This window comes from Leucoraja erinacea, chromosome 20, assembly GCF_028641065.1.
Source record: "Leucoraja erinacea ecotype New England chromosome 20, Leri_hhj_1, whole genome shotgun sequence".
Classification (NCBI taxonomy): Eukaryota; Metazoa; Chordata; class Chondrichthyes; order Rajiformes; family Rajidae; genus Leucoraja; species Leucoraja erinaceus.
In genome coordinates this window covers 35,374,810-35,392,453 of record NC_073396.1, presented here as the reverse complement: position 1 = coordinate 35,392,453, position 17,644 = coordinate 35,374,810, and the positions used below count along the sequence as shown (strand labels likewise).

The window sequence follows — 17,644 nt, the reverse complement described above, 5'->3', positions numbered from 1 at the left end:
AAATTGTTTCACTACAATTTGACACAGTTTAAAATACTATTACATATGTATTTAAAACATTAAATATATAAGTTTGCCGAATTACAGTTTCTAAATTCAAAACCCACACACATCTCCCAACCAAGCATGGATGGGTCATAAATCTGTCAACTTAATTAGTGTTTGGTGCCAGGATACAACTTAATTCTAATTTGTAGCCCCTTTCCTGCTATCTGGAAGCTGGATTTCCAATCTCATGTACAAGGCAGAGCACAAGGTAGATTTACAACTCATACCATTACATTAGAATTTCATCTGCTTCTTCGACTTTTTATAAACAAATCCATCAATTTAATTATTTTCCTCTCCAAGCATCCATCCCTTATCACAACCTCATTATAATTTAACATAGCCAAGGCTAACTACAGAATTATAATTATAATGGTAATAAAAGTCCCATTGCCATTGCATCATCTCCATGACTAAGTCAGTATTGGACCCAATTTACCAAGTCACTATGGATCCCATTTGAAATAATCTTCTGGACCAGCCTAAACTGGTCTTACCTCTATTTTTATTCCTGGGGTTTGTCCTTTTCTGTCACCATGTTAACTCTAAATTATATTCTGCCAAGCCACCTTCCTTCAGACCAAACAACAAATGTTCAGCATGATTCTTTTCCATTTAAACCAATTATTTATTCAACCTGCCACTCTGTATTTCACTTGGTATGCTTAAAGCTTGCTTACAAAATTCTTATTTGGCACCTTAAACATCTACACACCACATCAAGTGCTCTCTTTAATCATCCATGACTTTGACTCTACTTTAAAGTTGTGCAGCGCCAGAGACACAGGTTCAATCTGGCCTGCCCCACTTGGGTGACTGCCACATAGTCGCCACATGTTCGCGGGTGGTTGCCGTCGAGTCGCCTTCATGGTCATGAGGAGTTCCAGCACTCTGTGTCTCTCTCTCTGTCTCTCTCTCTGTCTCTCTCTCTGTCTCTCTCTCTGTCTCTCTCTCTCTCTCTCTCTGTCTCTCTCTCTGTCTCTCTCTCTGTCTCTCTCTCTGTCTGTCTCTCTCTCTGTCTCTCGATACGGCACTCATTCCTTCTACCCAGAGACGCTTCCTGTCCCACTGAGTTACCTCAGTATTTTGTGTCTATCATCTGCATAAGTATAATCTAGCAAGACAATTGGGATGATTGATCGACTAGCTACAGTACACTGAAGAACACGTAGCTATCATTTGAATTGTGCAGTGGACCATTAATACCTTTTAATAGCTGAAATGGTCATTTTGTGGCACAGTTGTCATATGGTTGACATTGGTGGGACCGGACAGTAACCACTAGGTGCAAGGTATATGGTGCTTACCAGTTTATTCTTTAGTAGTATTTCCAGGCAGATTCATAATGTAAAGATATATAAAATATATAAATATATTAGCTAATTCTGAACATTTAATCTCTTTCAGTGTCCCAACACAATGAGAGGAGGCAGTCCCTTCTCGAAAGGCTTCTTGATGCAGTTAAGCAGGTAAAGGAAAATAGCTTTATATGTAATATATAATTGTTAATAGGCTTATTGATTACGAAAATGTCCGTTGCAAAATAAATAAAAACTAAAATTTGGCCAGCCTGAGGAGAAGGGCATCTATCGTCCTTAACATCCATTCGCTCTGTGAAATTGAAAAATATTTTTGGGGAAGCACAGAGGCACAGCTGGTAGAACTGCTGCCTCATTGTGCCAGAAATCCAGGTTCGATTCTAAGCTTGCGTGTTGTGTGGAGTCTGCATGGTTTCCCTGTGACACGTGGGTTTCCTTCAGGTGTTCCGGTTTACTCCCACATCCCAAAGGCGTGCAGGTTTGTAGGTTAATGTGTGAGCGATATGGACACAGTGAGCCAAAGGGCCGGTTTTCAAGCTGATATTTCAATCAATTCAATTAATTTTAGATGGTACACACTGTAGGCTTTGCTCTTCTGTAAATGCACTACATTTACCTGCCTTTTACCGTTCATCTATCATAAAATCTCTCCTTAATGGCCTGCTATCTTCCATTCCCCATCAGCCATTGATTTCTCCTTAACTTTAAAATTTCCAACTTGTAAGTAAGATGAATCATGATTTTCTTCCCCCCGTCATATCTAAAAAGAAACTGCAACATCCAAACTCATCTTTTTGCTATTCCCATTCCTTTATCTGACTTATGTTGGTTGTGTCTACAGTCAACTGAGGTCCCCTGGAATTGTTTTCCTAAGTCACACTTGCAGCACTTTTTGAATTTGATATAGAAAAAAAGAACCACTGTTGCCAGCATATAAAAGAAAATGACAAGATGGGAAGGCTGTTTAGGGTTCCTGCTGAGGGTGAGACGTAACACGTGGTTTGCAAAAAATAAGATTAAACAAAGCCAGAAAAGCAGACAATGGGACATGTAAATAATTTGGCATGAGTAGTCAATTTGCAGCGATGTTGAATGAGATCGGAAGAAAGGAGACTCAGCTTAAATTTTTTTCGAAAGATACTAGACTGCAATGACAGGGATAAGATGTTATGTTGGATATATCCTTATAGTGTTCTCCTTCTTGATTTGCACGTACAAAATTAAACCCTATCTGAATAAAATATGCAATTAATTTGCAAATAAAAATACCTGTGGTCACCTTCTACATAAACATTGTTGAACTAACAGTTCAGTGGAGTAATGGTGGGTCATCTGTTCAGTCAGATTTGCCTTTAGAAAGCCACAAATGCTAGATCTAATTCCACACGTGTTATCATTTTCTCAATATTTTTGCTAATGTTCACACTTTGTTGACTTGCCTGGGAGATTCAAATGCTTTTTTTTTTTAACACATCTGACATAATAATCTGCATTTTCAGTGAGTGGAAAGGTAACCTTTTTCAAGGGGCCCCTCAAGTCTGTTCTCTGATATTCATTCCATCTTTAATCAATGCATTAAGGCTGGACAAACACTCTGACACAATTATGGATAAGCTATTTGAGCATTCTTAAAATATATTTTTATCAAGTTTTTCTTTTGCATTAGAGTTCCATATATACCAGTGCATACAGCGTAATTCTGCCAACGTGCACAGGTATTGGAAAATATGAAGCAAATAAAATATGAATTATTTATAAAAATAATTGCTATTTTTTGGATGTTTCTTGCATGAGTTCACCCACTCATTATGACCCAAGATGTGTCTTTAGTTGCAGACTTATTGCTGAGTTTGTTCTGAGTTTTTCTCTGTATTACAGCTCACTCTCAATATCAAATGCCCTCTTGTATTTGTCTTAGACTGTAGAAGGCAATGATAAACTGTGCCTCAAAGATAAGTCTGAATCTCTTTTCTTGGCTGCTGCATGTATTATGGTTCCTTGACTGTAAATTGTTAACATTTGATGATTAAGACGGCCATTTTCAAGTTCTAATACTTGAGCTTGTAGGGTGCATCCTATTTACACAAATTTGTGAATATTGTTTTTTGAATATTGTAAGCGTGCATTTTCAAAAGGGATATCCGGTGCTTTTGCCTCATTAATGAGTACGTTCTAATTATAAACCAAGATGTTGGTCATTATTATAAATATATGTAAATTAACATGAACATTGCAATGTTTCACGGCAGATGCCTATGTGGTTCATGAAAATCTGAATATTTCTATCTTTCCATCTGTAAAATAAAACATGAATTTTAATAAAGTTGTATGTTTTATTTTACATTCTAATAGAGATGGAAATAAAGAGCACAGTGAAACAATACCCACAAGATGCATGCCTCGTAATTTGCATGCCTACCACGGAAGTCAAGTCTGTTGTAATGTTATCTATATTACTAAAAGTCTGATCTTGACCACTTCCTGTTGTTCTGTATATTGATTTTAGAAAAATGTTGCAACTTACGGCTGTAATTTTTGGCCATCTTACTCAGAGTCCCCCTCCGCTGCGCAGGACAAGAGGATTTTTTCCATCGATTAAAAATAAAAGAGTTATTAGAGTTTAAAAAATGTTGAGATTCTCTCTCCTGAAGGTCATGCCCCTTCCGGAGAGACTATAAAACCCGGAAGTGTTGAGTGGCTCAGTCAGTCTCTGCAAGATGGGGGAGCCAGAGGGTCATGTCTCTCAGCCTGAGCTGTGAATAACACTGAACACATGTCTACTAAACTGTGAGTGCCCTAAATGTGGTTTGAAAATATAGTTTAGAAATGCTAAAGCTGTGTTGCCTTTGGTTTGGAAATGCTAAAGTTGTGTTGCCTTTGGTTTGGAAATGCTAAAGTTGTGTTGCCTTTGGTTTGGAAATGCTAAAGTGTGTTGCCTTTGGTTTGGAAATGCTAAAGTTTGTTGCGTTTGGTTCGGAAATGCTAAAGTTGTGTTGCGTTTGGTTTGGAAATGCTAAAGTTGTGTTGCCTTTGGTTTGGAAATGCTAAAGTGTGTTGCCTTTGGTTTGGAAATGCTAAAGTTGTGTTGCCTAATTAAAGTTGCCTTGCCTAATTAAAATATATTTAAAAGTCTAATCTTGACCACTTCCTGTTTGCGTTTATATTGATTTTTAGAAAAAACGCTGTCATGCACGACTATGATTTTTTGGCCATCTTACTCAGTCCCACTTCGCTCATCAGGTGCAGAGGACTTTTCTCATCGATGAAAAATAAAAGAGTTATTAGTGTTTAAAAAATGTTGAGATTCTCTCTCCTGTCAATCATGCTATGAAGGCCAAGCCCCTTCTGGTGGGAGGGGGGGAGGGACTATAAAACCCAGAAGTGTGGGTGAGGCTCAGTCTCTGCAAGATGGAGGAGGGAGAGGTCATGACTCGCTGTCTTCAGTGGCCTTGCATCCTGCTTGAAATGGTATGAAACTGCACTTGAATTTGGTGGCCTTGCACCCTGCTTGAAATGGAATTTCAAGGAATAGTCGTGAATCAACTGCCAGCCCACCAGCCGTGAGTGAGCTGCCAGCACAGCAGGCTTGAGTGACTGAGCCGCCAGCCCAAGAATACATTCGGCGCACAATGTCCATACTAGACCTCTGGAAACCAGTTCCTTCAGCCCACAACACCCATACTACTGCTCCAGAAAGCCCATCCACCCCCCCCCCCCCCCCCCCCCCCCCCCCGAACTGGCCACCAATATTGGAATTGGTGGAGAAGGTGGAATATTGCGTTGGGGGACCAGCCCTCCCGTGTGATGCTGGGACCCAACGGGTATATACACACACACACACACACACACACACACACACACACACACACACACACACACACACACACACACACACACACACACACACACACACACACACACACACACACACACACACACACATATATCTATCGCTGCACCACAGAGAGCATATTAACGTATGGCATCTCTGTGTGGTATCTCAGCTGCACGGAGGCGGAAAGGAGAGCTCTTCAGCGAGTCGTCCACAGAGCGCAGAGCATTATTGGGACACAGCTACCAGCCTTTGAGGGCATCTACCACACACGGTGCCTCAGGAAGGCCGTCAGCATCCATAAAGACTCCCCACACCCTTGTAATGGACTGTTCGAACTACTTCCCTCCGGCAGACGTTACAAGGCCTTCTACGCCCGAACCTCCAGACTCAGGAACAGCTTAATTCCCAGAGCTATAGCGGCTCTGTACCGGCCCTGCTGAGTGCCTCCCATCCCCCCTGGACTGTCTCCCTCGGATGGTCACGTCGCACAGACACATATGCACTTTAGTCTGTAGAACAGTTTTCACTGTTTTACTGTTCTTTTTACAATCCATGTTCTTGGGATATCATATATCTAAATCCAAATTTTATTAGTTACTAGACCAAGTGCAGACCCGTTGGGTCTGTTCCCCCAACGTAGGTTGTGGGGGGGGGAGGCGGCATGCAGCATCACACACATAACTATCTCCCCCCCCCACTCATGCTAATGGAGGGGAGGAGTGGAGAGAGAGAGGAGGAGGGGGGGAGAGAGGGCAGAGGGGGGGGAGGGGGAGGGGAGGGGGGGGGGGGGGGCGGGGGGGGGAGGAGGGGGGGAGGGGAGGAGAGGGGGGGAGGGGGGAGGGGGAGGGGGGGAGAGGGGGGGGGGAGGGAGGAGAGGGGGGGGGGGGGAGGAGGGGGGGGGGGGGGTAGAGAGAGGGGGAGTGAGAGAAGGGGGGAGATGAGGGGCGGGGGAGAGAGGTGGGGAGGAAGGGAGGGGGAGGGGAGGGGGAGGGGGGGGGGAGGGAGGGGTGGAGGGAAGGGGGGTTTAGGGGAGGGACGGTGGGGGGGAGGGAGGAGAGGGAGGGGAGGGGGAGGGAGAGAAAGAGAGAAAAGAGGGATGAGAGGGAGAGGGGAGAGGAGAGGGGGGGGGGGGAGTGGGGGAGAGGAGAGGAGTGGAGGAGGAGGAGGAGAGGTGAGGAGGGGAGAGGGGGGCGGGAGAGGAGGAAGGGGGGAGGGAGGGCAGGGAGGGAAGGAAATAGAGAGGAGAAGAGAGGGGAGGGGAGAGGAGGGGAGGAGAGGAGAGGAGAGGGAGGAGGGGAGAGAGAGAGGAGGGAGAGGAGGGAGAGGGGGGGAGGAGAGGGGAGGAGAGGGGGGGGGGGGGGAGAGGGGACGAAGAGAGGGGGGGGAGAGGAGGAGAGAGAGGAGAGGAGGGGGAGAGGGGGGGGTGGGGGGGAGAGGGGCAGGAGAAGGAGGTGGGGGAGAGAGGAGGGGGAGGAGAGGAGGGGGGAGGGGAGGGGAGGGAGGTAGAGGAGAGGAGAGGGGGGGAGAGGAGGAGGGGGGGAGGGGGGAAGAGGAGAGGAGGGGAGGACAGGAGAGGGGGGGCGGAGGGGGGAGGAGAGGAGAGGAGTGGGGCAGATGGAAGAGGAGAGGGGAGGAGTGGAGGGGAGGAGAGGAGAGGGAGGAGGTAAGGGGGGAGAGAGAGAGGGGAGAGAGGGGTTGGAGAGAGAGGAGGGGAGGGAGAGGGGGAGGAGGAGGAGGAGGGGGGGAGAGGAGGGGGAGGAGAGGAGGGAGGGGGAGGAGGAGAGGAGGGAGGGGAGGAGAGGGAGAGGGGGGAGAGGAGGGGGGGGGGGTCCTCAGGGGAGGGGGGAGGGAGAGGGAGGAGGAGAGGGGGAGGGAGGAGAGGGAGGGGGGGAGGGAGGAGGGGGGGAGGAGAGGGAGGAGAGGGGGGAGAGGGGGAGAGGAGAGAGAGAGAGAGGGATAGGGAGAGAGAGAGAGAGGTGGGGAGAGAGAGCTAATGGAATTGGGGCTCAACACCTCCCTGTGTGCCTGGGTCTTGGACTTTCTCACCGCCAGGCCCCAGGTAGTCAAGATGGGAGCGAATACATCGAAGTCCCTCACCCTGAGCACAGGCTCGCCCCAGGGTTGCGTCCTCAGCTCCCTATTGTACTCCCTGTACACACATGACTGTGTGGTTAGGTTCAGCTCCAACTCAATAATTAAGTTTGCTGATGACACTGTGGTGGTGGGCCTGATCTCAGACAACGACGAGAAGGCCTACCGGGAGGAGGTGGCTGATCTAGCACTCTGGTGCCAGGATAACAGCCTCCTCTTGAACATCAAAAAAACGAAGGAGCTGATCATGGACTTTAGGAGGGCACATCATCCGAGGACGTACACTCCATTGAGGATAAATGGGGATCCTGTGGATAGGGTAAACTGTTTTAAATATCTGGGAGTCCACATCTCCGAGGATATGACATGGGCATCACACGCCTCAGCACTCGTGAGTAAGGCAAGGCAGCGCCTTTATCACCTCAGGCAATTGAGGAAATTCACAGTGTCTCCGAGGATCCTCCAGTGCTTCTACGCAGCGGCGGTGGAAAGCATCTTGTCCAGGAACATTACCATCTGGTTTGGGAATTGCACTGCCAAGGACAAGAAGGCTCTGCAGAGAGTAGTGCGTTCGGTCGAACGCACTACGGTACTTCACTCAGTGCCCTGCAGAATTATACAACAGGAGGCAGTTGCAACTCCAGAGCAAATTCATGGGGACTCACCCCTTCCACCCCTGCAACGGACTCCATGGTTGGGTGAGGCACCACCATTCCTTCCAGCTTTTAGGGTCAGGCAAACGCCTCCGTTGCCATGCGGTGCTGAACGGAGAGGGTTGAGAAGGAGTTTTCTTCCCAGAGGCAATTGAAGGACTGTAAACGCCTATCTCACCAGGGACTAACTCTACTGAACGTTTTTCCTTCCATTATTTATTATGTAAAAGAATATGTGTATTATGATTGTGTTTATAATTTGTTGGTTGTTTTGTTGTTTGTCTTTTGCACAAAAGTCCGCGAGCATTGCCACTTTCATTTCACTGCACATCTCGTATGTGTATGTGACAAATAAACTTGACTTGACTTGACTCGAGTGACTTGAGAGAGAGAGAGAGAGAGAGTGCATTTTTACTTCAACCCAAACCCAAACCCAAACCCAAACAACCATTTGCAGGCAGTGTGTTTTTTACCTCTAACCATATTTTCATTTTCAAACCAAATTAAGGGTACTCACAGTGCTGTAGACTACTTCAACCCAAACCCAAACCACCATTTGCAGGCAGTGCTTTTTTACCTCTAACCATATTTTCATTTTCAAACCAAATTAAGGGTACTCACAGTGCTGTAGACATTTGTTCAGTGTCATTCAGAGCTCTGATTGAGGCACACAACTTGCAGAGACTGATTGAGGCACACCACTTCCTGGTTTAATAGTCCCTCCCCCTTCCTCCAGCAGGGGCAGCGGAGAGAATGGGGAATTTTGTAAAAACATTAATATATCTGTCAATTTTCATCGAAGGGAAAAAAATCCTCGGCAGGCATGTGACGGAGGGGGCCTCTGAGCGAGGTGGGCAAAAATAACGGCCGTAGGTGGCGGCGTTCTCTCGGAAATCGCAGCACAGATGGCCAAAAGCGGTCAAGAACAGACTTTTAGTAATATAGATTTATGTTATGACATCGGTTGGAAGCTGCATACCAAATCTTGTTGCGCTTATGTGCAATGACAATAAAGGGTGATATCTGTGAATAAACTGCCTATAGCCACGGATATATTATGTGAGAAAGAAATAACTTTTTTGAAATTCATCACAAACTGGTGAATAATTTCCTATTAGATGCGAATGAATGGCAATACAAAGTGAAGAAAATTGAAGATCCTGTATTTTAATGTTGAATGCCATTTTAATCTTCTAATTTTGATTTTGTGTTTTTTTTTAATTTGTTGCTGTATTGACCAAAACCTAACTTTTCCTTTCTTTTACTTTTTTGTTGGACATGAAATATTTCTGTCTGGTCTCTGGAACATTCAATTGTTTTGTTATCTCTATGCTTCATCCTTTGCATTCCAGTTTAAAGCAGTTTTTCTATACAGGAAATGTTCTCGGTTGAGGTGTTTTTAACAGCAAAGTGAAACAATCTAGCTTGCAATCTATGAAATCGACTCGTTACAGACCTCAACTTTTGCAAAGAAATGTGACTACCTGCTGCTCTCTTGCACAATCAGAATTGTGCAAGAGAACAGTTGTATAGCACTTTGGTCAACGTGGGTTGTTTTTAAATGTGCTTTATAAATAAATTTGATTTGATTTGAAGAATCATTTTTTAGTTTCCAAATGTTAAAGAACCACAAACTGTGACATACTGTCTTGACTGTTTCCTTCCAGTCATGCTTTCAACTGTATAGTCTGAAGAAAACTTTCAGAGTAATGTGTCCAGCTTTTCAGATAATTTAATCTGTAACACAACATAGAGTTTACAATTGTACAAAACAGAAGAGAAAACATAATAAATAAATAAATAAATATCGGAATACAATCAAAATTTGTTTCCGATAATTTTGTCTAATTTTACTTTTAATTTTGTCCATTTTCGTTACTATATTTACCTTATTTAAAGTGAAAGGCAGAAAGATAGAAGTTTCCCCTTCTCATTTGAACCCTTCTTCTCAGACAGTCCCTCGGAATCGAGGAAGAGTTGTTTTCACTGAAGTTCTTCGGCTCCTGAAGTGACAGATGAAGCTAATGTGGAAACTGTTGACTATCTGGCAAATGAGGCAGAAGGGCCTGGCAGTCTGGGTGGTTAATTGGTGAGGGAGTATGCTCCTTGCACCATTCATGCAGGGCTTCTGTGTCTCCTGATGCAAGGGCTTAAAGCCATTGTGAATCCTCCTCCTCCTCCACTTCAACCAGGGATAATGGACTCAGTTGGAGTGTTCAAAACTTTGAGCCCATCCTTGTATATTTTCCTCCTGTACATACTGTAATTTATTTCTGTGCCCGATCCTCTTTTGCAAACTCTTTTCTGGATATCTGGTGGTGAGCATGTAAGCAATGTGACCTGCTCAATAGAAATGACTGAGTGTAATGGCAACCAAGCCTGGGAATATTAGCTTTGGAGAGGACACCAAGATCCTTTCAGTGTTTGTTGGAGGATTGCATAGATATAGCATTGATGGGATCTTTGTATTCCCTGAGGTGACTGCTATGGGTAGTCCAGGAGGATCTCTTGAGACCATGTGTTTTATGCAAGTTTTGATGTGTTTCAATTACTCTTTTCCTTAGTGGACCAAAGATTTGCTAATGCTTTGAAGCTAATGTCTGCCATTACTAAATTGTAGGCTGTTCTGCTTTTGCTGATGATATAATCTAACAAGTGCCAGTGCTTAATGCTACCGTGAAGTATTGTGCTTGAATCTAAGATGAAAGAGGATATTGATTATAATAAGTCATTTAAACTAGAACTCACGATCTGATCAATGAAACAGAAAAAGTAAAGCGTTAGTGCAGAGTTCTGGAGTTCTTTTAAGTTGCCATATTTAGAAGAGATCATTGATTAGCCTTCACTTAATAGCTGCATTATCTTTCACTAACTGCTTTGGGAAAGCTTTCTTGTCATAAATTCTCTATTTTATATAAATTATCATGAGTTTGGCATATCTCATTCTGGAGCTGAGATTTACTGTCCTTGACATCAAGACAGTATTTCCATGATAATAATGTTAGTTAATTCAAGTAAAATTCAAGTAATTGAGAACTGGGGATTTGGCTAGACCAATACTCATCAACAACAAAGAGGATGCAAATCATTTCAGGTTAATCTAGAAACAAAGAAATGCAGATGCTGGTTTGCAAAAAAGAGACAGTGTTGGAGTAACAAAGCGGGTCAGGCAGCATCACTGGAGAACATTGATAGGTGACATTTTGGGTTGAACCCTTCTTAGACTGATTGTGTGTGTGTGTGTGGGTGGGGGGGGGGGGGGGGGGGGAGGAAAAAAAAGCTGGAAGAGGGGAGAGGCAGGGCAAAACCGGGCAAGTAATTTAGGTGGCTACTGGTGAGGGGGGGTTTCGATAGGCAGATAGTATGACAAAGGCCAGATATAAAAAAGATAGAAAGTGAGAGACAAAAAGATTGAAGCTAGAGGAAGGAGGGTAGGGAAAGAGAATTGGGTGCAAAACCAGACAGGGCACAGGGAAGTGGGGGGGGGGCAGTAGAATTGGAGAATTCAATGCTCATACGGAAGATAGACACAAAATGCTGGAACAACTCAGCAGGTCTGTCAGCATCTCTAGAGAAAAGGAATTGTGTTGTGAGGGTGATCCATTTTACATAGATACATAGACAACAGGTGCAAGAGTAGGCCATTCGGCACTTTGAGCCAGCAATTCAATGTGATCATGGCTGATCATAAGCAATCAGCACCCCGTTTCTGCCTTCTCCCCATATCCCCTGACTCCGCTATCTTTAAGAGCTCTATCTAACTCTCTCTTGAAAGCATCAAGAGAATCAAGAAAATCTATGGTGGCAAGAACAAGAAGGTCGATTATTATCTGAATGGTGTCAGATTAGGATAAGGGGAGGTGCAACGAGACATGGGTGTCTTTGTACATCAGTCACTGAAAGTAAGCATGCAGGTACAGCAGGCCAGGCAGTGAAGAAAGCAAATGGCATGTTGGCCTTCATAGCGAGAGTATTTAAGTATAGGAGCAAGGAGGTCCTACTGCAGTTGTACAGGGCCCTGGTGAGACCACACCTGGAATATTGTGTGCATTTTTGGTCTCCTAGTTCGAGGAAGGACATTCTTGCTATTGAAGGAGTGCAACGTAGGTTCACCAGGTTAATTCCCGGGATGGCGGGAATGACATGTGATGAAAGAATGGATCGACTGGGCTTATATTCAGTGGAATTTAGAAGGATGAGAGGAGATCTTATAGAAACATATAAAATTATTAAGTGATTGGATAGGCTAGCCGCAGGAAAAATGTTCTCGATGTTGGGGGAGTCCAGAATCAGGGGTCACAGTTTAAGAATAAGGGGGCCATTTAGGACTGAGATGAGGAAAAACCTTTTCACCCGGAGAGTTGTGAATCTGTGGAATTCTCTGCCACTGAAGGTAGTGGAGGCCAATTCACTGGATGTATTCAAGGGAGAGTTGGATATAGCTCTTAGGGCTAACAGAATCAAGAGATGGGGGGGGGGGGGGGGGGGGGTGTGGTGAAAAGCAGGTACGGGGTACTGATTCTGGATTAACAGCCATGATCGTATTGAATGGCAGTGTTGGCTCGAAGGGGCCGAATGGCCTACTGTCTATTGCACCTATTGTCTATTGTTTTGAGTCGGAACCTGGAAGCCAGAAAAAGTCAGGGTTGGTAACTGATGACCTCAGGAAGGGTGGAGTCCATAATGGTCTATTGGTGGTTGGGGAAGATGTGTTAATGAGAGGGATATAAGGATGTGAACAGTGGAACTGGTAGGATGACTGGGGTGGGGAAAGAGGAGAGAAGAGGGGAGAGAGTGCAGGAGTTATTTGAATTTGGATAAATCAATATTCATAGCATGTGTTGTAAGCTGCCCAAGCGAAATATGAGGTGCTGTTCCTCAAATTAGCATGTGATCCCACTCTGTCAATGGAGGGGGTCCAGGACAGAAATGTCAGTATGGGAATAGGAAGTGGAGTTAAAATGATTGGCAACTAGACGATCGCATACGTGTGTTTAGCAAAAAAGATTACTAGGTCTACGCTTGGTCTCGCCAATATATAAGAGCCTACACTGGGAGCATCGGATACAGGAGACGAGGTTGGAGGAGGTACAAGTAAAGCTCTGTCTCACCTGAAAGGACTGTTGGGGTCCCTGGACAAAATGGACGGTGGAGGTATAAGGGCATGTGCTGCATCTCCTGCGGTTGCAGGGGAAAGTCCCTGGGGAGAGGGTTGTTTGGGTGGGAAGGGATGTGAACCAGGGAGTTGAGGAGGGAACTGTCTCTACGGAAAGCAGAAAGGGGTGGTGAGGGAAAGATGTGACTAGCGGTGGGATCCCGTTGGAGGTGACAAAGATGTCAGAGGATGATTTGTTGTATGTGACGGCTGGTGAGGTGAAAGGTGAGGACTGGGGGGGACTCTGTCCATGTTATGACTGGGTGGAGCAAGAGCGGAGCTACGGGATACAGAGACGTGAGATTGTCACCGATGACAGAAGGAGGGAACCCCTCTTCCCCAAAGAATGAGTACATCTAGTGTTCTGGTATGCAACTCTCAGATGCGGTGGAGAGGGAGGAATTGGGAGTTGGGGATAAAGTTTATGCAAGAGGCAGGGTGGGAAGAAGTGACGTCTAGATAGACTCATTAGGTTTGTAGTTGATGCCAGTCTATCTCCCGTGATGGAGATGGTGAGGTAAAGAAAGGGGAAGGAGTTGTCCGAGTTAGTCCATGTGAATTTGAAGACAGGGTGGAAGTTAGTGATGAAGTTAATAATGTCCATGAGTTCTGCATGGGTACAGGAGGTTGATCCGATGCAGTCGCCAATTTAGCAGAGATGGAGTTGGGGAATAGGCCCCGTATATGTCAAGAAGAGGGACTGTTCAACGTACCCAATAAAAAGGCAGGCATAGCGGGGCCCATGCGAGTGCCATTGGCTACACCGTTGATCTGGAGGAAGTGGGAGAAGTCGAAGAAGTTGTTAAGTGTGAGAACCAGTTCTACATGGTGGAGGAGAGTGTTTGTAGAAGGAAATTGGCTGGGTCTGTAGTCAAGGGAGGGCCTGAAGGCCTTCCTAGTGGAGGATGGAGGTGAGTGACTGGACGTCCATGGTAAAGATGAGATATCGGGGACCTGGAAACCAAAAGTTATTGAAGAGTCGAAGGGTGTGTGAGTTGTCTCTGACATGGGTTGGGAGGGATTGGATAAAGGGGGGGGGGTCGGAGAGGAAAGGGTGGAATTGAGGTATGTGGAAATGATTTCAGTGTGGCAGGATCAAGCAGAAACAATGGGTCTGCCAGACAAAAGATGCAATTGCAATGTTTGATTAAGTTACATGGATGAATGCAGCTTTTCAATCTTAAGAGAGAGATCAGCTAATATGATTGCACCCTGTCCATTATTTTAAACATTCACTTCCTTCACTTTCACTGCATCTTGATTGTAATATATGTCATCTTAAAGATGTACCGGGGCATCTTTCTTCAGACTGTTCAGCTCTTACATGCATAATCTGTAATAGTTAGAAGATCAAGAGTTAAACAAGTACCAGGAAATATCATCACCTCCTGCATGCTTCTTAATTCATGCAATATTCTAAATGAGAAATATATTGCTATTATTTTGTTGTTCCTCAGTCAAATTCCCAGAACTGCCAGCACTATTTTTTGACATCCTTTGCATGAACTGAAGCAAGTTAAGAGTGGCTCATCACCAACATCTTGAATTCAATGAGTGATGAGCAAGAAATGTATATAATTCCCACATCCAATAAAAATGATTTTAAAAAAAATCAAATTAAGTGAATGAGTTCAAATGAATTCTTATTTTTGAAGCATCCCTCCTCATTTTCTGCTGTTCTCTTATCTCCTCTTTTCAGAATGTTTAAAATAAAATGTTGAACTTTATTTCTCTCAATTCTCATTCCCCGATACTATTTTCATTTGATCTTCCAGCTGTGTGTTTGTTTTGTTGTTCTATAATATCAAACATTATTTTGGTGATTTGTTCTGGTTGCACCAGTTCATCAACCAGATTCCAACTGCTTTTCCCATTATGGTGTCATCTCCATAACTGTTCACTTCAATTTTCATTTGTGAGTTTTTATGGCTGTCAAAATCACATTTTTTACTCATTTAATCTTCTAAATCTTTATACAGAGTAAATTGGATCACTTAAATTATTAATAGCTTTTCAAGCAATTAGTTGTACGAGGCCCACACTTGCACTTTAGCTGCTTTCACTTTGGAATTATCATTAACAAACTGACCTCTCATGTTTTCTTCCATGTAACTTGTTCGCTTCATAGTGAGGTTATTAATTCCACTGAAAATTCATTTTTCAATTCTTTGTAGAAAAACTAATGTCATTGCAAACTTTGCTGGTAAAATCAATGCTGTTTTTTTCAGTTAAACGTCCTGGCAGTTTTTCCCCATTTTTCTACTTTTGTACTTGTACTTGGACACTGGCATTATAGATATGCAGCCTCAATAATTTGTGCTGAAATGTTAATTTTGTGTGAATTATCTTAACATTTGCTAGATTGCCCACATATTGCAATCGAAAGTGTAATGCAATATATGCCTTTCAGCTCTCTGCTGCTTTGTGTGTTTGAGAAAGGTGTAGAGGGATTTGACTGCAAAATGTTCACGGGTGCATTCATGCAAAGAGCAGATGTGATGTACATGGGCATTATCAGACACGATATGGCTGAATATTACATCCCTTAAATGAATATAAGCTCTCCAGTTTGGTGTTAGAGAAAGATACATACTAATTTATGTTTGTCTTCAGAGTTTTAAACTTAGCTGTGTTTCTTATATTTGATATTTATTTTTCTGGTTTCATCACTGATCCTACTCCTCGCTTTTTCAAATATAGTGCCAAATTCGCTTTGGAGGAAGAAAGGAAATTGCATCAGATGCAGATAGTAGGTAAGGCATTTTTACAATTGTTCCTTACTTTTATTTATATATAATTTATTTTATTCATTAGATTGATGGCTTTTGATTTAGAATTCCAATATTCAGTTTTCCTTTCACTATTGCTGAAACTTAGTTCCAGATTGAATCTAAGATCAGATTCAGATTCAGATTCAATTTTTAATTGTCATTGTCAGTGTACAGTACAGAGACAACGAAATGCATTTAGCATCTCCTTTGAAGAGCGAATTCAGATTCAATTTTTAATTGTCATTGTCAGTGTACAGTACAGAGACAACGAAATGCATTTAGCATCTCCTTTGAAGAGCGACATAGCAAACGATTTTGAATTAAAAAAATAAATAATAAGTGTCCGTGGGGGGGGGGGTGATTGGCAGTCACCGAGGTACGTTGTTTAGTAGATTGACAGCGGCCGGAAAGAAGCTGTTCCTCGACCTGCTGGTTCGGCAACGGAGAGACCTGTAGCGCCTCCCGGATGGTAGGAGGGTAAACAGTCCATGGTTGGGGTGAGAGCAGTCCTTGGCGATGCTGAGCGCCCTCCGCAGACAGCGCTTGCTTTGGACAGACTCACTGGAGGGGAGCGTGGAACCGGTGATGCGTTGGGCAATTTTCACCACCCTCTGCAATGCCTTCCGGTCGGAGACAGAGCAGTTGCCATACCATACTGTGATGCAGTTGGTAAGGATGCTCTCGATGGTGCAGCGGTAGAAGTTCACCAGGATCTGAGGAGACAGATGGACCTTCTTCAGCCTTCTCAGGAAGAAGAGACGCTGATGAGCCTTCTTGATCAGAGTAGAGGTATTGTGGGTCCAAGAGAGGTCATCGGAGATGTTGACTCCCAGGAACCTGAAGCTAGAAACACGTTCCACCTCCGTCCCGTTAATGTGGATGGGGGTGTGCGTGCCGCCTCTGGACTTCCTGAAGTCTACAATGAGCTCCTTGGTCTTCTTGGAGTTAAGGGCCAGGTTGTTGTCAGCGCACCATGCTGCTAAGTGCTGGACCTCCTCCCTGTAGGCCAGCTCATCGTTGTTGCTGATGAGGCCAATCACCGTTGTATCATCTGCATACTTGATGATGGTGTTAGTACCATGTACAGGTGTGCAGTCATAGGTGAAGAGGGAGTAGAGGAGGGGGCTCAGCACACAGCCCTGAGGGACGCCGGTGTTCAGGGTGAGGGTTGAAGAGGTGTGATTGTCTAACCTCACAGACTGGGGTCTGTTGGTTAGAAAGTCCAGTATCCAGTTGCAGAGGGAGGGGTCGATGCCCAGGTTACCGAGTTTGGTGATCAGTTTTGATGGAATAATGGTGTTGAATGCTGAGCTGTAATCGATGAACAGCATTCTTACATAAGTGTCTCTGTTGTCAAGGTGGGAGAGGGCGGAGTGAAGTGCCGTTGAGATGGCATCCTCCGTACTCCTGTTCTTGCGATAGGCGCAGACATGCTATTAAATAGTAGTTGCAGTAAACGTTGACAGCTGGAGGGATTTAGGCTTCAAGATTTGGTGCTTGAGAAAGTATCTGCCATCTTGTAGTCCATCTGAGTAGCTGAGTGACTGGTAAATGGCACATTTCAACCCAGAATTTGAAAGTGTAGGCAGATTTAGTTTAGTTTAGAGATACAGCATGGAAACAGGCCCTTCGGTCCACCGGGTCTGCGCCGACCAGCGATCCCTGCACATTAACACTATCCTATATACACTAGGGACAAGTTTTACATTTACCAAGCCAATTAACCTACAAACCTGTACGTCTTTGGAGTGTGGGAGAATCCCTAGGATCTC

At 44.4% G+C, this 17,644-nt stretch overlaps 1 protein-coding gene across 1 annotated transcript in view; it reads left to right on the top strand.

The window, feature by feature from the left end:
* Nucleotides 1-17,644, top strand: part of snx29 (sorting nexin 29) — a 695,647-nt gene that overhangs the window by 10,811 nt on the left and 667,192 nt on the right. The window contains exons 2-3 of the mRNA XM_055651849.1: nt 1,456-1,517; nt 15,802-15,854. Coding sequence (XP_055507824.1) covers nt 1,456-1,517; nt 15,802-15,854 — 115 coding nt within the window. The remainder of the gene's footprint in view (nt 1-1,455; nt 1,518-15,801; nt 15,855-17,644) is intronic.